At 36.3% G+C, this 19,109-nt stretch overlaps 3 protein-coding genes, 1 non-coding gene and 1 pseudogene across 4 annotated transcripts; 3 read left to right on the top strand and 2 right to left on the bottom strand.

The window, feature by feature from the left end:
* The first annotated feature begins 7,576 nt into the window (after positions 1-7,576).
* On the top strand, positions 7,577-9,394 carry LOC120170702 (annotated as a pseudogene).
* Positions 9,395-11,973: 2,579 nt separating this feature from the next.
* Positions 11,974-12,729, bottom strand: LOC120170549 (mediator of RNA polymerase II transcription subunit 11-like). Its single transcript, XM_039178502.1, has 3 exons — positions 12,627-12,729; positions 12,414-12,530; positions 11,974-12,295 (listed from the first exon to the last, which is right to left on the bottom strand). Exons 1-3 carry the CDS (start codon positions 12,678-12,680, stop codon positions 12,119-12,121), a joined length of 348 nt encoding a protein of 115 aa, XP_039034433.1. The 5' UTR covers positions 12,681-12,729; the 3' UTR covers positions 11,974-12,118.
* Positions 12,679-15,205, top strand: LOC120170701 (mitochondrial pyruvate carrier 4-like). The gene is made up of 6 exons (XM_039178601.1): positions 12,679-12,786; positions 13,669-13,726; positions 14,242-14,340; positions 14,493-14,545; positions 14,729-14,802; positions 15,142-15,205. Exons 1-6 carry the CDS (start codon positions 12,679-12,681, stop codon positions 15,191-15,193), a joined length of 444 nt encoding a protein of 147 aa, XP_039034532.1. The 3' UTR covers positions 15,194-15,205.
* A 130-nt stretch (positions 15,206-15,335) lies between these two features.
* Positions 15,336-17,666, bottom strand: LOC120170548. The gene is made up of 3 exons (XM_039178501.1): positions 17,220-17,666; positions 15,953-16,111; positions 15,336-15,712 (listed from the first exon to the last, which is right to left on the bottom strand). Exons 1-3 carry the CDS (start codon positions 17,625-17,627, stop codon positions 15,650-15,652), a joined length of 630 nt encoding a protein of 209 aa, XP_039034432.1. The 5' UTR covers positions 17,628-17,666; the 3' UTR covers positions 15,336-15,649.
* Positions 17,667-18,719: 1,053 nt separating this feature from the next.
* Positions 18,720-18,814, top strand: LOC120170719. The gene has a single exon (XR_005520810.1). It is a non-coding gene; the product is annotated as a small nucleolar RNA snoR109 (small nucleolar RNA).
* The last annotated feature ends 295 nt before the right edge of the window (positions 18,815-19,109 follow it).

Below are 19,109 nucleotides of genomic sequence, written 5' to 3'. Positions count from 1 at the left end.
GAGAATTTAGAGAGTTTCTTGAGAGTTGTTTTCTCCTTTTTATCGAGAGAGAATTATCATTGTTTTCTCCTTGGTAGATCGAGAGAGGTTGTAATTACTATTTTCTCATAGTGAAATTTTTCTACCGTTGCCCATGGTTTTTACCCTATTTTATTTAGGGGTTTTCCACGTAAATTTTGTGTCTCTTTTTATCTTCATTTTTATTTTCTCAAATTATCAGTTGCGATTTTGCTCTATCCGATAACCGTCTTCCGCAACAATTGGTATCCGAGCTAGATTAGAGTGTGTAATATCTGCTTATTGTCTTTGTGGTTGCCACCAAAAGGTGGATCCTCCAACATAAGAAAATAAGAAGTTATTACCCATTCTTTGAAGGTTCCAGAGAACTATTCAAGATAGTGAAATAGTGGGAGCTATCCGTAGAAGAAGCTATGGCAACGAAATTTGATATTGAAAAATTCAATGAGAGAAATTTCTTATTATGGAAATTGAAGATGAAGGTCATCCTAAGGAAAGACGGGTGTCTAGCGGCTATCAATGAAAGGCCGGTGGATTTCGCAGATGACATCAAATGGAACGAGATGGACGGGAATGCTATGGCAAACTTTCATCTAGCATTAGCAGATGAAGTATTGTCAAGCATCAAGGAGAAGAAGACAGCTAAGGAGATATTGGATCATCTCATCAAATTGTACGAGGCCACATCGCTACACAATAAAATTTTCCTTAAGAGGAAATTGTACACTCTCCGTATGCCAGAATCTACTTCAGTGACGGAGCACTTAAATACAATGAACACCTTATTTTCTCAGCTTACATCCTTAAGCTGTAAAATAGGAGAACAAGAACGTGCTGAACTTCTACTTCAAAGTCTACCGGATTCGTACGATCAACTCATCATCAACTTGACAAACAGTAATGTCACCAGTCTAGTCTTCGATGACGTTGCAGCTGCTGTTCTACAAGAAGAAAATCGGCGCAAGAACAAGGAAGACAGACAAGTAAATCTGCAACAAGCAGAAGCGTTGATAACGATGAGAGGGAGATCAACAGAACGTGGCCAAAGCAGCAGTCATAAACATGGTAGATCGAAGTCGAGGAGCAAGAAGAATTTAAAGTGCTACCGCTGTGGAAAGAAGGGTCACTTGAAGAAGGATTGTTGGAGTCTAAATAAAAACTCCAATCCACAAGGCAATACCGCAAACACTTTAGATGATGGAGATGCTCTATGCTATGAAGCGTCAACCACCGTGGAAGGCATAAAAAGATTTGCAGATATAAGGCTCATTGATTCGGGAGCGACATATCACATGACCTCAAGAAGAGAATGGTTCCATCATTATGAACCTGTCTCAGGAGGATCTGTGTATAGTTGCAATGATCATGCCTTAGAGATCGTTGGTGTTGGAACCATCAAATTGAAGATGTATGATGGAACAATTAAAGTTGTTTGAGATGTACGGCACGTGAAAGGCCTGAAGAAAAATTTATTATCCTACGGATTGTTGGATAATAATGCAAGCAAGATTGAGACACGGAAAGGAATCATGAAGGTGTTCCGTGGAGCGCTTGTGGTGCTAAAAGGTGAAAAGATAGCAGCAAACTTGTACATGCTGAAGGGAGAGACTTTGCTAGAAGCAGAAGCCTCTGTTGCCTCATGTAGTTCAGATTCGGCAATGCTATGGCATCAGAAACTTGGACACATGTCAGAACAAGAAATGAAAGTCCTTGTGGAGCAAAAGCTACTTCCAGGCTTAACAAAGGTATCACTTCCTTTGTGTTAGCATTGCATAACAAGTAAGCAGCATCGGTTGAAATTCAACACATCAAATTCTAGAGGCAAAAGTGTTCTAGAATTGGTTCACTCTGACGTATGGCAAGCACCAGTAACGTCCCTAGGTGGAGCAAAATACTTTGTCTCATTTATTGATGACTACTCTAGGAGATGTTGGGTGCACCCTATTAAGAAGAAGTCAGACGTGTTTTCAACTTTCAAAAACTTCAAAGCGCGGGTGGAACTTGATTCTGGAAATAATATCAAGTGTTTCAGAACAGATAATGGAGGAGAATACACAAGCGAAGAATTTGATGACTTTTACAGGAAAGAAGGCATCAAAAGATAGTTCACAGTGGCGAACACTCCTCAACAAAATGGAGTGGCAGAGCGGATGAACAGAACCTTGTTAGAAAGAACAAGAGCAATGTTGAGGGACGCAGGCCTAGAAAAATCATTCTGGGCAGAAGCAGTCAATACCGCCTGTTATTTGGTGAATCGAGCTCCATCAACTGTAATAGAGATGAAGACACCAATGGAGATGTGGACTGGTAAACCAGTTGATTATTCAAACCTCCATGTATTTGGAAGTATTGTGTACGTGATGTACAACGCCCAAGAAATTTCAAAGCTGGATCCAAAATCCAGGAAATGCAAATTCTTGGGGTATGCTGATGGAGTAAAGGGGTATCGCTTGTGGGATCCCACTGCCCGCAAAGTGATCATTAGCAGGGATGTTATCTTTGTAGAAGATAAACTACAAAGAAAAGAAGACGATGATAGCGCTGAAAAGTCAGAGACTACTCAGATACATGTGGAAAAAGAGTTTGAAGAAGGAGATTCTTCTGAAGCAGAACCAGTACATGATGAACAAGAACCAGAGAGTTCTGAAGCTCTAACAACTCGTCAATCAGATCGTGTGAGAAGACGTCCCAATTGACACTCAGATTATGTTATAGAAGGTAATATTGCATATTGCCTTTTAACAGAGGACGGTGAGCCATCAACATACCAGGAGGCAATAAACAGCTCAGATGCTTCACTGTGGATGATGGCGATGCAAGAAGAAATCGAAGCCCTTCATAAAAATAATACATGGGACCTTGTGCCACTACCACAAGGAAGAAAGCCAATTGGTAACAAATGGGTTTTCAAAATCAAGCGAAATGGTGACGATCAAGTGGAGAGGTATCGTGCAAGACTGGTGGTCAAAGGATATGCTCAGAAAGAAGGTATTGATTTCAATGAAATTTTTTCTCCTGTGGTTCGACTAACAACAGTTCGAGTAGTCTTGGAAATGTGTGCTACATTGAATTTACATTTGGAACAGCTAGATGTTAAAACAGCTTTTCTTCATGGAAATCTTGAAGAAGAGATTTATATGCTCCAGCCTGAAGGTTTTGAAGAAGACGAAAAGAAGAACTTGGTTTGCAGGTTGAACAAATCTCTGTACGGTCTAAAGCAGGCGCCGAGGTGTTGGTATAAGAGATTTGATTCCTTCATTATGTGCCTTGGATACAACAGACTTAATGCAGACCCTTGTGCTTATTTCAAGAGGTCTGGTGATAACGATTTTGTTATATTGCTGTTGTATGTGGATGACATGTTGGTTGCAGGACCCAACAAAGATCATATTGAAGAATTGAAGGCACAACTGGCTAGGGAATTTGAAATGAAGGACTTGGGATCAGCAAAAAAGATTCTAGGGATGCAAATTCACCGAGACCGAAGTAATAGGAAGATTTGGCTTTCACAAAAGAATTACTTGAAGAAAATCTTGTCACGATTTAGCATGCAAGATTGTAAGCCAATTTCTCCCCCTCTTCCTATTAACTTCAAATTATCCTCCAGTATGAGTCCTAGCAGTGAAGAAGAGAGGATGGAGATGTCTCGAGTACCGTATGCATCAACAGTGGGAAGTTTAATATTCGCTATGATATGCACAAGACCAGACATTGCACAAGCAGTGGGAGTGGTTAGTAGGTACATGGCGAATCCAGGCAAAGAGCATTGGAATACAGTAAAGAGGATCATGAGATACATCAAAAGGACCTCAAATGTTGCATTATGTTACGGAGGATCAAACTTACTAATCAATGGGTATGTAGATTGTGACTATGCAGGGGATTTGGATAAAAGCAAATCTACTACAGGATATGTGTTCAAAGTTGCTGGTGGAGCTGTAAGCTGGGTTTCAAAATTGCAGTCAGTTGTGGCTACATCCACAACAGAGGCAGAATATGTAGCAGCTACACAAGCCAGTAAAGAAGCAATTTGGTTGAAGATGCTACTGGAGGAGCTTGGGCACAATCAAGAGTACGTCTCTCTGTTTTGTGACAGTCAAAGTGCCTTGCATCTAGCAAGGAATCTAGCATTTCATTCAAGGACAAAGCATATATGAGTTCAGTACCATTTCATTCGTGAAAAGGTGGAAGAATGGACGATAGATATGCAGAAGATCCATACCAAAGACAACATAGCAGATTTCATGACGAAGGCAATCAATGCCAATAAATTTACTTGGTGTCGATCCTCTTGTGGCCTGTCAGAAACGTAAGCAACATGATGGTACAAGGTAGAAAGAATGGTGTGAAGGTTTGATTGTTCCAATCAAATCTTCAAGTGGGAGATTGTAGAATGTCAAAGCACCTTTCGGTGCAATTAAGGCACCGAAAGTAGGTGCATAATTTTTTATTTTTTTTGTATGGATAAATTACAAACTATAGTCACTAAACTTTAGGGTATTTACAAGATTAAGTCCTTAAGATTTAGCTATAAATACCCTATCCCATTTAGCTTCAAATCCATCCCAAAGCATTCTAGCTTTCTTCCAATACTAGAGAGAATTTAGATAGTTTCTTGAGAGTTGTTTTCTCCTTTTTATCGAGAGAGAATTATCATTGTTTTCTCCTTGGTAGATCGAGAGAGGTTGTAATTACTATTTTCTCTTAGTAAAATTTTTCTACCGTTGCCTGTGGTTTTTACCCTATTTTATTTAGGGGTTTTCCACGTAAATTTTGTGTCTTTTTTTATCTTCATTTTTATTTTCTCAAATTATCAGTTATGATTTTGCTCTATCCGATAGCCGTCTTCCGCAACACGAGCTTCAACGTTCAAGGTCCGAGTCCAACCCAATTCTCTCTTATTTGTTGCTGATAAGATTTAATACGCAATTCTCTTGACAACAAAGTTGAATCCTCTGGCTAAACATTGTATGTGTTTTTGGCTTCAGAAATATGGGAAAATAGATGTGATTGTATCCAATGCCGCTGTAAATCCTGTTAATGTGCCCCTGTTGGAAACCAAAGAACCCATCCTGGACAAGCTATGGGAAACAAACGTCAAAGCATCCATACTTCTTCTGCAGGTGATCAAAAGATGATTAGGGTTAACAAAGTATCCTTAATTACCATAGCTTATCTGATGTGAAGCTAATCTGTTTAGGTTGCATAATGCAGGATGCAGCTCCTCATTTGAAGAAAGGTTCATCGATTATCTTTATATCATCATACGGTGGCGATCAACCTCATCCCTCTATGGCCATGAATGGGGTTACCAAGACAGCCCTTCTTGGTCTCACTAAGGTTGGTTTTTGTCTCTTTTACACACGCATGCAGAGCTTGCACAAATTTTGCATAGTTTACACGGTGATTAATATACTAACCTGGCCCCAAATGTCCGAGTCAATGCTATCGCTCCCGGTTTTGTACCAACACGGTTTGCGGCTTTCGTGACAGCCAATGAAGCCACGGTAAGTTGACATGATTTGAAAGAAATTATATATATGCTTATGTTGATGTGACGTAAACATTTCATCTCGTATGTCATTAAAATTGGAGTTGGGACTTTTGTTGCAGAAAAAATCCTTCGAGGACATAACACTATTGAAAAGACTTGGGTCACCTGAAGAAATAGCAGCCGCGGCTGCCTTCTTAGCTTCCGATGATGCTTCTTACGTTACAGGAGAGATCTTAATCGTAGCAGGAGGAACCTCCTCGAGGCTCTAGCTTCTTATGGAATACATGTGTTGATTTTCCCTTTTGCTTTATAAATTTCCTATTGCAATTTTTATGTATTGAATTCAAACAGAAACCGTCTTATAAATCTTATCGTAAAATTTATATATCAGATTAGATTCTTACAAATATCTCTAAAAATCGTTCTTCAAACTTTTAAACTTTTTAAACCCACATCTACTTTGTCCACCTTCAAATCTTGAGATATCTTCTCTCTCTCACCAAGACTTGATTTTCCACCCCTTGGATCAAGCCACTGATATTCGAGAAGCCCAATCTCAAAATAGGTTCTCTTTCTAGATTATTACTTTTTGAAATTGAGTGGTCTATATATAATCTTAATAATAATTGGTGACACATTTGTAATCTACTAAGAATTTGATGACTTGTGCTGTCATATCATTAAATATATTTCCTAACCATGCATTCTAACCTCATTTCATTTTCAATCATCTAAAGATTTATTTATAACAAACTATTGATTAATTGAGTGATTTGTTGGTGTGTGTGTTTTTTTAAGTAACCCATTTATATTTTATTTGTGTTATATCGTAACTAACATTTAAATTTTTTAATTATTTATTTTTTTGGTAAAACATTTTATTTAAATACATTCATGAAAAGTGAAATTTTAATGGATTATTCTAATTAGTAAAAGTCTTTTTTTTAATGATTCCTAATGAACTAAAAGGCATTGGCTTAGATTGTAAGTCAAAGAAGAAAAGTTCCAAAAGCAATGAACCAAACATACCGAAGAACCTTTGGATTTTTTATTCAAATGGGTATCCGGTTGACAGCACAAACAATTCCCTCCAAAATCACTAGTTAGTTTGTTTGGGTACAATAGTAATAAGGGTTAATTGTAATAGAAGTCCCCAAACTATTATCCAATTTCTAATTTAGTTTCAAATGAGTCCTTAAACTATCGATATATTCTCGGTTAGGTTCAAAACTTTAAAATATTGTGAGTGAATCCTGAAAATATCAATATCTCAACCATTAAGTCCTTTATTCACTCGATTCATTGATTTGATATTAAATGCCAACTCAAATCTTATACGGAACATATTTTAAGAGTACGTGGATTAATTTATAAACATGTATCGATCGACTACATATATAATTTATATGTGATGTTGTTTAAAAAAGTTCTACTAAATGTAGTAGCAGTGTATTGCTAGTTTTACCATATAAAATATAACTTATTCGTTGGTAGCTTGGCATACACATTTTTATAAATTTGATCTATATATTTTGAATATGATCCATGTTAAACATAAGCAGGCACTTAATGCCCAAAATGAAAACTAAACTGATAGGAGGACCCAATTGACTTAGAATTTGGATGACATGTTAAGGACATTTTATGCGATTATTTTAATTTGGGAAGTAATTTATAGTTATTATTTGATAAATTTAATGATTATTTTATAACTTTTAAAAGCTTAGAGATAAAAACAATTATTTAAAAATAAGCAATGATGATTTTAAATAGCAATGGCATATAGTCGTGGCACCCAAAGTTTTGATATTGCAAATGCAAACCCAAACTTGAATGGCCATTTAGCATTGATTAGATTGATGAATGATGTTGCAAAGAAACGAAAGACCCACTTATCCATCTCAAAAAAAGTTTGTTACTTTCGAACCAAGCAAACACGAGATACCCTTGAAAATCTATGCTTTGAATTCATCTTTCAGCTGCTAAACCACCTTAGGTACCGTGAGGAGTTTGCACCCTTTCTCTCTGCATTTCCAGATCCCATGAATTTGCCACCGAATACCCTCTAGAGTGATTCTCTTTTGATTTTGTCATTTTCCAGAGGAATTCATGACACCCATTCTCTCTTTTTCATTCTCCTGGAAATCCTATGTTTTTGAATCGGTTCATGAAGTTCCTGAAATCAATCCACACATTCAGAAGGAAGATGCCTTTTGATCGTTTGTTTTGACACAAAACACAAACTTAACCCTTTCAAGCCCGTATCACAAACCCACAGCTTGTCAATGGGGACCTCGTGTTTCCATGCGTTTCGCCTTCGAAAATCAAGGAGAAAACACCTGCAGCTCCCTTCATCGTTTCGTCCAAGGCACAGATGAATTCTGATATGGTGAACATGGAGAAGAGGAGATTCGATAGCTTGGAATCGTGGTCGATGATTTTGGACTCGGAGAATGTGGAGACGTGGGAAGTTTCAAAGGAGGATCAAGAGGAGTGGACAGCTGATCTTTCTCAATTGTTCATAGGTAACAAATTTGCATCTGGCGCTCATAGTAGGATCTATCGTGGGATTTACAAGCAGAGAGCTGTTGCAGTGAAAATGGTGAGAATCCCAAACCAAAAGGAGGAGACCAGATCGAAACTCGAGCAGCAGTTCAAGTCTGAAGTAGCTTTGCTTTCACGCCTCTTCCACCCCAATATAGTTCAGGTAACACCTCAAACATACATACATACATACATGTCTATCTCTGTGTCGCTAAAGTTTGTCCCTTTTTTACAGTTTATTGCTGCTTGTAAGAAGCCGCCTGTGTACTGTATCATCACAGAATACATGTCACAAGGGACTCTGAGGATGTATCTGAACAAGAAAGAACCGTACTCCCTTTCGACGGAGACGATACTGAGGTTAGCTCTTGACATATCCCGAGGGATGGAGTATCTTCATTCACAAGGTGTGATCCACAGAGACCTCAAATCTAATAATCTGCTGCTAAACAATGAAATGCGGGTAAAGGTGGAGGATTTTGGTACATCGTGTCTAGAAACACAGTGCCTTGAAACTAAAGGAAACATGGGAACGTACCGATGGATGGCACCAGAAATGATAAAAGAAAAACCGTATATGAGGAAGGTCGATGTGTACAGCTTCGGGATTGTGTTATGGGAGCTTACAACCTGTTTGCTTCCCTTTCAAGGAATGACCCCTGTGCAAGCTGCTTTTGCCGTGGCTGAGAAGGTTTGATATCTCTGGCTTTACAGCACCATTTTCGTCACTTAAATTGCTGATGAGCACACTTCCGACGGTAGCTTCTTCTTGTATTGTAGAACTATTCTTGTTTCTTGAGACAATGACCTCTTTCTGCAGTCTCAGATGAACCTAAGATCAATTGTAGAATTATGAGTTGTAAGAAACAATCATTTGAACTCTATATGCTACACAAACTCATACATTCTTAGTTCTTACACATAAAAGACGTGCGGTGGGTTAGTACAGTTTGCAAAAGCTTGTTCCTCTATGCTTAACCTTATGATGCAGCTCCTTTAACATTGATCATTTCCTTTCTGCAGAACGAACGGCCTCCATTGCCAGAGAGCTGTCAGCCAGCACTTGCACACCTCATAAAGCGCTGCTGGGCAGCGAACCCCACAAAGCGGCCAGATTTCTCTGAAATTGTTTCCACCTTGGAGAAGTACGACGGATGCGTAAAGGAGGGCCTTCCGTTAACTTCCCACTCGGGACTGGTCAGCCGAAATGCCATTCTCAAACGGTTAAAGGGATGTGTATCAAGTACAGGCCTGAATCTATCATTTAGAAACACTTCCCTCTTCTCTGATCAAGATTATTTCATAATAATTTGCACAGGCTTGATGTTCTTTCAGTAATTCAGTGACAATGTTATCCAACTGAATTAACTTCTCGGCTTTCGTAAAATTCAGTAACTAATTTCTAACAAATTAAAATAAAAAGACGAACTTCATAATTTTACAAAATAGAAGGATGAAATTTATAGTTAATCCTTTTTGTTTTAAACAAATGGGAATCCTCAAAGTGTCATTTTTTTATCTTTATTCAGGTTAGAATTCACAAACGCGTGATTTGTCAACAAATTCCTTCCACTTGCATCTTGCAATATTGTGAAGGAAAAACAAAGTGGGGGAAAAGAGACGAAACATTTGAAGCTGAACCAACCCCTTTATTTAGGCATTTGGGGTGAACATTCGATCGAGTCGAATCAAGTAAAATAATTTTGAGTTATTCGAGTTAACGAGTCATATTTTACAATTCGGAGTTAACTTAAAATTTTCTCGAGTCGAGTTATTCGAATCTATATACTATTTTTATTATAATTATTTATAATATTATGGCAAAGATTTGTTTCAATTTTTTGACTTTCTCTAACCGTATAATATATATATATTCACTCTATAATGTTATTTAATATATAAATATAATCTAAAATTATAAAATATATTCATAATATTATACTTCAAAGAAATTATTTAAAGGGTAAAATATTGATGAGAGTATAAAGAAGTCAAAGAATTGATGGAGGAAAGAATTTGCAAACAATTGTAGTCAAAAGACCAAATTGAGTAAAATACAAAATTAAGGGACTAAATAACAGAGAGAGAGATTTCATTTTTAGTTAAAAAAATAAAAAATGAAATTACATAGATATTCTATTGTCGTTGATGAGCATGTTGTTCAAATATAATAAAAGAGAATTATTAAAAATTGAATGACTAAATAGAAAAATAGAAAATTTATTATCAAAAAGAGAAACTTAAAGTACATATATATTCAACGATGTTTTAAGAGTATGTGGTTCAAATTTGATAAAAAAAATAGACTTAAAATTAAGGAGGAATTGGAAGAATAATGAAATCATGGACTAAATTGTAAAACTGTTAAAATACCTAGTCAAATTTTTTATTTTTCAAGTAACTCAATATTTCAAAAGTTCAACTCGACTCGAACTCAAAAACCAAATTGATAATTTGAGATCATTCGAATAAATCGATTAGAATAACTCAAAATTGGAAAAAAGTTGATTTTTTGAGTCAAGTTTTGCTCACTAGCATTGGTTTTGTAAACAAAAGGGTAAATTACACTGATAGGACCTAAATTCTTAGGATTTTTACATTCTAATCACTAAACTTTTAGAACTTACAGTCACTACTGTTAAGAGTGGCGGATCAGCAACAACAACTGAATCAATATGTCATATGTCATTTTTTTAATAAATTAATACTCTCAAATAAGATAGTGACATGTTTTGTCATCTTATTGAAGAACAATAATTTATTAAAGAAAATGACATGTGACATAATGAATACGAATTAAGACTTTAGTGATAAATGAAAATTTTAAGTGATCAAATTGTAAATGTCCTAACCGTTCTGGGACTACCAGTGTAGTTTACCCTAAACAAAATAACCTGGAAATCGTTGGAAAATATGAGAAAATAAAGAAGTAAAGATATCACATGAATGCAATTCAATGATAAAGCAAAATTAAGACAAGAACCCTTCATTCACATGCATGCCATTGATGGAACACATACATACACGTACATCTTACCTATGGATTAATGATTATTTATTTTTTGTTGTTGCGGATGGCCGACACCGGGAACATTAATATGGGTCACACAGTCAAAGCTAGAATGGCAAGAAAACAGGTCCAATGATTACTAAATCATCGTCAAATACCCATAAGATCTTCACTCACAACAGCATCCTCTTTCTTCTTTCTTTTTCATCAAAGTTCCAAATCTCTCTTGATTCAGTCTCTTCATTGGACGTGAATTTTGTTGTCCTTTTTTCTCAAGGTGCGATGGTTCCACGGGTTGCTTGGTCTGCTACGAGTCTCGTCGTACCACATCGAGACTTTCGATCTGGAGGTTGATGCCACACTAATAGTACTAAATTGCGGAATTATAACAAACTCTCAGTGTCTAAATTCTTTCCTTCTCTGATATTCTTCTGTTGGTTTCTAGATTTTATTTGCAGGAAAGTTCCTAACAGTAAGTAAACGCCAGCCCTAAGAGGAAAGGTTCTATCTTATGTTTCTCCCAATTTTAACGTTCTAAAATTGATGGACAAATCAAGCACACTAACATCACTTAACACATTCTAATTTGCTTCAAAATAAAAGATCTGTTAGTTTATATAACTAATTTGGATAAGGTATAAGTATACTACACGTACAGAGCTCATTTATATGTTGGCACTGTATTAACATACCAGTTAGCAAACTACGCACGGAATCACAGCAATCTAAGCAGGGTGGCTTTAAAGCTTCCACTTTCATTCATGGTAAAACTCCAAACAAACTCATGACAGCCTCCAAATTAAGAGATGAATGGAGGTACCAAAGTTAACAGAGAGAGACGATTTGATTCCTAGTACAATGAAAAATACCAAAAATGCAAATATGTAGAAGAAAATCTCAGCAAAGGATATAAGAGATGAACTTACTTTTGCTACAACAAAAGAGAATGTATTACATTAGTGTATTCAGCTTTGCCTTGCTGTTTCATTAAGACAATCTTTCAAGCAAGCACCGATGGTACTAACCTTATCTGGCTATTAAACAGTCTATCTTTAAACGGTAGCTTGATATTCATCAATGGTTTGTTCCATTGAATCCAGCTGAGATAGAATGTATTTGAGTTTCTTGCAACAGATCTCGTTCGAAATTCTCGAACTATAATCGCACTTCTCAAAGGGGCGATACTCACAAGCACTCTTGATTTCATCCCTCAAAGTCACTTGGATGTCCTTTTTTTTTTCAAAAACACAGAAAAAAATTAAAGCTTAAATACTACAATTAATGCTTAAGAACAGATACACAACACAAGGAAGCTAAAAAATTGATCTATAGGAGGAAAGGAGAAACCTTGATCATCTTCATGAATTCACGGCAATGATTGTTGATGAATTCTTTCCTGGGACCTGTTGGAGTGGCGAGTTCATCCATAACACCTCCTGCCAACTCCAAAACCCTAACTATTCTCTGTGTCAAAGCAAAAGAAGAAGAAGAAGCTAATTTCTCTAAGAAAAAATGCGGTTTATCGTTGAATAAGTGCAAGGGTGGAAATTAATCAATTACCTTCTCGACATTTTGAAGTCGCTGCAAGGAAGTGTTTTGAGTGGGAGAATCCATGGAACTATATCCCGGCTTCTTCAATTACACCAAAACTGAAATTACCTCTCAGAATCCTAATTCCCAAAATAAATCTCGCGGCAACTATGGGATAATTCGACTAGAAGTTCTTAAACTATTTCGATAATTCTAATTTAGTGTCAAACTTTTATATATTATAACCGAGTCCTTATAATATGATTATCATATCAATAAGTGGTAACTTGGATCTGACAGTGAAGCAGGCTCTAATCCATAATTTTTTTGGTATAATAATACTCTAGGTCCATTTTGTTTAAATATTAATTAAATAAGATTTATTAATCTTTTAACTTTTACATTTAAATACTTAATAAATCTTTATTTTTTAGAACAATTTACCCTTTATCAATATTCAATCCTAGTTTCGCTTTTGCAATGAGGTATATTTAAAACATTCAGCTAAAATCTTATGTGTTGGAAAAAATAGTCTTATTAAAATTTGATATTTTTTTTAACTTCAAATCTAAATTATTCATATAAGAAGTTTAAACAAATTTAAAATATACTAAGCAAGTATTCAATAACTAAACTAGATGATAGTAAGGCTTTTTTATTTTTGCAAATGAGAAATCCATTAGATTGCAATACAATACAATTGAGCTCGTTATAACAAAATCAATACGGATTGAGTTTCGACAAAGTCAATTGGACGAGAGTACGAGCAACATGGTTGTCTTCAAGTTTAACGTAGAGAACCTTTAGCTGACTGTTGGAGGCAAAAATCTCTTGGCCTCGTTTAGTAACATGGATGACAGAAAGACATGATTTATGTATATTTTGATGCTTAATTAGAAAGGTTCGAAGTTAGGACTGATTTATATTTCGGATCATAGTTTTGGATATCCAGCGTAATTAGGCCTTTAATTGATGCCTTTGGAGAACGAGCTAAGACGTGCAGCACTATAAGCTACCAACCAAGATTTGCTGGCTCAACCAAATATCCCATTTTACTGAAGAAGAGTGAAAGTGTCGACTCCATGGCGTCCTCCAAGCTCTATGGAATCACCCAACCGGCCCCAAAACCAGTGAGTTGACTCGCCTGCACTCTTTTACAGATGATAATTACATATCAACTGTCCGTATTAATGGACCCTTTACTCTCATTTTTGCCATTAATTAAAGAAATCAGAATCTCTCTTCTTTTCTTTTTCCTTTTTCCGAAGAATCAATTTGCAGTAACAAGATCCATCCATGCTTTGTATGAGCTAATGTTGGATGTAGATGATTTGGGTTTCTCTTTATTAATCTGTTTCTTATTCCATCTGTCCATGACCTTTTAATACGAGTATATGATCTAACATTTTACATGATTGAAAGTGAAGAATGGTTGCAACTGCGATTGTCATTTAGATTACAGAATTGACAGTGGATGTGAGTCGTTAATTTGTTATGAGCTTCTGATAGTCGCCTATCAACAGTACAATAGACGGAAATGCTCGATTTTCGCTCATTTCTTTGTACTAACAAGGTGTTTCAAACGACTACGAGTATCAATTCTTAAAGCATACATAAGCTAATGGCTTGTTGTTTCTTTCATCAGTTCACTTTTGGGCACCAACCTTTAAATGGGGCATTAGCATAGCCAATGTAGCTGATTTCACCAAGCCACAAGAAAAACTTTCCTACCCGCAGCAAATAGGCATGTAATGCTCATCGAGTTTTCATGTAATGTCGATTCTCGTAGTTGCTTCTTTATATTTAAACATTCAATACTTGTTCTGTTGCGTCCCATTTTAACAGTATTTCTGCTACATTCTTCTAGTTTTCTGAGTGTTATTTTCTGGTACCCAGCGGTTACTTGCACAGGAGTTATCTGGTCACGCTACAGCACTGTAATCACTCCTGTAAGTTTGATGATTCTTACTTGGATTACCTTCCTTCTAAAAGTTCCGGAAATCAACATTATCAAAGAGAAATATATGAACAATCAACTGCGTACATGTACATTCAGACCTAGATTTTTGTGCTGTGTAGATTTGGTTTGGTTTATTTCTGATTCGAGGTCATTCTGTGATTTCAAAATGCAGAAAAACTGGAACCTCTTTAGTGTAAGCATTGTTATGGCTGGAACAGGCTTATACCAACTAGCTCGAAAAGTACAGTAAGTTGACGCAACCAATGATATTTGTTTCCCATTCCTTGTTTGAACTTCTGCAACATGTTTTGAATTTATTGGCTGTGCAAGCCAAGAGATATTAGTATTTCAACCATTTATATAATGTTTATTTTAGCATGCCTGGCTAAATAATATGTTTTTCCTTTCCACATTGAAGCTGATGTCTGCCAAAAAAACTGAACCTACTTGCCTTTATATGTAATATGATGGGTTTCTTTAGCTTTGTTTCCATGCCATTTTCTCCTTTTCTTGCTTGTTATTGCAATTTATTTCATATGGTTGCTCTCTTATGCACTGCTTATATGTTTGTTTCTCTATGTTCAGACACAATTTCCTTTCAGAGGCGAAGGCAAAGCCAGCTAACGTAAATGAATGAAGACTGAATCTTCCGAAGTCTTATGTTTCCTCGGGCAATATCAGTCGACTTGCCTTCTTGTTTTACTGTTGATTAATGTACTGAGGAATTGAATTATTCAAGCAATGATCTGTTGTAGGAATTTGTAATTTGATAATAATCTGTATGTCCACAGGGGAAACAACAAAAGATATATTCTGTTCTCAATCAATACAAGTTGCAATCAGCTCACAAAGACAATGTGGAACTAAAAATACAAAGAGAAGCCATTTCAATGTTCTCTAACTTAAAAGGACTGCAAGTTGGAAGGCCGAAGGGAAAATTGAATCTCTAAGAAAAGGCCTTAAAAAAGGAGGTCAATGTCTAGTTATCATCTCCATCTAGATGCCGAAACGACACGCAAGCTGCTACTCGATTTCACTCTTCCTAACTGTCCATTACGAGCTGTTTTCGAACTAGACTAACCATATGTTCCATTCAACCCAAACTCAAATCCAGAGTGCTTTTGTTCAAATCTTGCCGCACTATTTTAGTATACTCCTGAGACACAGAATTGGAGTCAAGTTATTAGACTCAAAAGGAAAAACATTCAGTCATTGCTGGGAGACTAATCGTAACAAATAAAAATAATGCTACAAAAGTCAAATTGGCTTCAGTTTCATCAACCTTCCCTATGAATCAGTGCAATGAGATGCCATTTATTATTTATGTTTTGTGTATTAGCTTCTCAACGAAGTACGTCATCTATGAAAGTATCTGGAATGACAGTTTGCTGCTCACCTGACTTTCGTCCATAGGTGCGTCATTAATGTCAGGTTTTTCGTCAAAACCATCATTCCTGGAAGTTGGCTCTGCAACACTAGGATCAGCCTCACTTGGTTTAGCTTCATCATCAACGTTTTCAGCTGCTTCGTTTTTCTGTTCCTCTAGCACAGCAATCTGCATGTTCAAGCAGTCAAAACAATCATAAGACCGAACAATCTGAATCGGTATTAGAGCTTATTTCCACCTAGAATGGTTATACAAAGCAGTCTTACAAACCTATGAGTGCTATTCTATTTGAAATACAATTACCAGAAAGCACCCATTCTCGGTGCATTATGCAACATGCTCGTGCAAGCAATACAATTACAGCCCAAACAACAAATTATACAATGTGAACTTTGAAGGTATTTGGTTTAAATGCATGCCGTGTGGGTTTGGGTCAGATGGGTCTCTAGGCATTACCAGAACTGTGCTCATCTTATAGCAACTGCATAGGGCGTCACTAGAGTTCGATAAGTCGGAGAACAAAAATGAGATACTGGTCTTGGTCCTATTCTTTTCAATCTCCACTCCAACAGTTTCACTAACATAGTATTGGTTTCAAAAGCTTTCCAGAACTCGGACTCGGACTCTCTATGAGCATGAGGATAACAAGCAGCTCAATTTGTACCCTAAACAATAATTTTCATATTAGCTATGCAATTAAAAGTTTGCTGATAAGCGAGCTATGATTCTAGGAACAGATTTTAACTACATTATAAGGTTAATAGTCAACCAGAAACGGAGAATCCAATGCATCAAGACCTTGCTCAAATAGAGTGAACCTATGTTGCTCGGACTATTCATTTTTCTTGAAATACTCGTGTCTGATATATGCATATGGAAAAACTTGGAAAAATCTAAACCCATATACAGATACATACCATAATTTAACACTCACACGGAGTCCGAGTAGATTAATGGTGAACAAAAATTTACGTGAGAAACATTCAAGTTCTAGATCATCACTGATAAGAAAAGCATTCCCTTAAAAACCATTAGCAAATTCTTTTCCACAACCTTAAAAGCAGTTAGCAGCAAGCTAACTCATTGTTCCCTTGAAGGAACATATAAGATTGTCAACCCAAAACCCAGCTACCAGATCAACTAACTGTACAAAAGACGCTTAAAATCAAATCCTAATTCTCAGCTGAAAAGAACTACCAAGAAACTCAATTCACTAAAAACAAAGTAATAGGAGAACCAAATTCCAAAATTGATGAAAACCCAAGGAAGAGAATACCGGAATGTATTTAAATATCCGCCTCGGAGGCTCCTCGGGCGGCGCCACATCATCGTCCTTGGAGGAATCGTTGTTGCCGCTGGTGTTGTTTTGGCTTTGTGATAAAGGGGTCCATTTAAAAAGGAGGAGATGAGAGCCGTTTTTACCGTTAGAAGCACCGTTGGGGGCCTTGGGGCTGTGGTGATTATTAGTATTAGTATAATTAGAAGAGTGATTACTGGTGTTGCTGCTGCTGGTGGTGGCGTTAGATGGGGAAACGTGGACCCATTTCCTGACCGTTCCAGTGAACACCGTGGCGGGTCCGTACCGAGAGGAGGATCGCCCGAATCGAGCCCCAACTCCTTCCATTGACTCGTTTGCGTCAGATCGGTTTCGAATTCGCTGTGACTCGGTTCTATTGTTAAACATAATTTTCTTTGTTTCGATCTCATCTTTCGTGTAGATCTCTTCTTTCCCACCAAGGGGACAAGTGGATTCGTTTCCTTTGTGCCTTTATGTTTATAAAGTTCGGGTCGGACTCAGGCTTCGCCTTCCAAATTTGGAGCGAATTATAACCCATAAATGCGTTGCTAACTGGGAATAGTACATCGGAATATAAAACTACTTTAGTCGATCAAATATGAGATTATTTAAAATATTTTTTAATAAATTCGATATCTATTTAGAAGATATTAATTTAAAACATTTTATAGGTTTATATTTGTTTAACTGTAGAAAATGTGTTAGTCAAAATCATCTATTTTACGTATCAATATAAAATCAAGTTATTCTTTCGTCAAATGACTTGAATCCTTTTAATAGGTAAGTTATTTTGAATAACATTTTCTTCTCCATTGTGTCTTTCACAAACTATACTCAACATTTTTAATTCTCTCTTTCTCTCATCTTCGATAAGATTCTTTTTATCTCCTAAATTTCATCAACAGAATCACTGATAAAATTTATTTCTTGAACCTGAATATATCTTCGCTACTTTTCTCTTAAATCAGTTTTTCTTTCTTTATTTGCTTTAAATTCGGTATAAAATGATAAACAACTTAAAGTTAAGTAATTTTCTATATATTTTATCTGAATTAATATTTTAAAAAATAATTATATATATTATTGATACAAATATTTAGTTTAATCGCGCTAAAGAAAAAAAGTGGTCAAGTTGACCAAAAGCAAATTACATCATGATCCCGTATAGATATACGGCTGAGATCTCTCCTCCTCCATTCCGAATCCCCACTCGCGTTTAATATTTCCCCATATAAACATAACAATAAACTGATAGCATCTAGGGTTTTACGAAAGGCGGCAGCAGCAGCGGCCGTTCTCTTTATATCTCTTAGTAATCAGTCTCTCTCTTGCGATGCATAGCTTTCGCATGTAAAAATCAGCGCCTTTATAGTATGGTTTCTCTGTTTAAAGAATAGAAAAATGAAGATCATTGAAGCTACATGTACCAAGATAAAGGGCTTGAACCAAAACAGTGCCCTTGATCTTGTCTTGCCGATGCGGCTGTAGCTATATAAAAATCAAATCGGCTGTGAAGTTAACTGGCCGGTTATCGTACTCCGTCGATTAATCTGCTTACCGAACTTCACACATTTCAAATTTATATTTTTATAGCCTTTTTTCCCCTCTCTTTTTTTTGTGGATATTGAGAAGGGGAGAGAAGAGGGGAATAGCATAGAATTTAGCTATTTCAAGAAAACTTCGGTCACTTTCCAGGCAATCTGCTTTGATTATCTGCAGTTTTGCGTCTATTGGTGACTATAACTCCTTCAGTTTCTGAGAAAATTTTACATCAATATAAGATAGTAATGAAATTGAATATGATCTTACTTTTATTAAAATTGTTAAATGTATAATTATAAATTAATTAAAATTTTCAAGATAAATTAT

Source organism: Hibiscus syriacus, unplaced genomic scaffold (genome assembly GCF_006381635.1).
Source record: "Hibiscus syriacus cultivar Baekdansim isolate YM2019G1 unplaced genomic scaffold, ASM638163v2 tig00111783_pilon, whole genome shotgun sequence".
In the NCBI taxonomy this organism is placed as follows: Eukaryota; Viridiplantae; Streptophyta; class Magnoliopsida; order Malvales; family Malvaceae; genus Hibiscus; species Hibiscus syriacus.
Note: the sequence above shows the minus strand (reverse complement) of the source record. Positions and strands in the feature narration are given on the sequence as shown.

Coding starts and splice junctions, on each gene's coding strand:
- LOC120170701 (XM_039178601.1), top strand. CDS start 12,679: ATGGAACTATATCCCGGCTTCTTCAATTACACCAAAACTGAAATTACC. Junction 14,341..14,492: donor TTCCTACCCGCAGCAAATAG/GCATGTAATGCT, acceptor TCTGGTACCCAG/CGGTTACTTGCACAGGAGTT. Junction 14,803..15,141: donor CAACTAGCTCGAAAAGTACA/GTAAGTTGACGC, acceptor CTCTATGTTCAG/ACACAATTTCCTTTCAGAGG.
- LOC120170549 (XM_039178502.1), bottom strand. CDS start 12,680: ATGGATTCTCCCACTCAAAACACTTCCTTGCAGCGACTTCAAAATGTC. Junction 12,531..12,626: donor GACTTCAAAATGTCGAGAAG/GTAATTGATTAA, acceptor GCTTTGACACAG/AGAATAGTTAGGGTTTTGGA. Junction 12,296..12,413: donor AATTCATGAAGATGATCAAG/GTTTCTCCTTTC, acceptor GAAAAAAAAAAG/GACATCCAAGTGACTTTGAG.
- LOC120170548 (XM_039178501.1), bottom strand. CDS start 17,627: ATGTTTAACAATAGAACCGAGTCACAGCGAATTCGAAACCGATCTGAC. Junction 16,112..17,219: donor GGATATTTAAATACATTCCG/GTATTCTCTTCC, acceptor TTGAACATGCAG/ATTGCTGTGCTAGAGGAACA. Junction 15,713..15,952: donor CACCTATGGACGAAAGTCAG/GTGAGCAGCAAA, acceptor TCTGTGTCTCAG/GAGTATACTAAAATAGTGCG.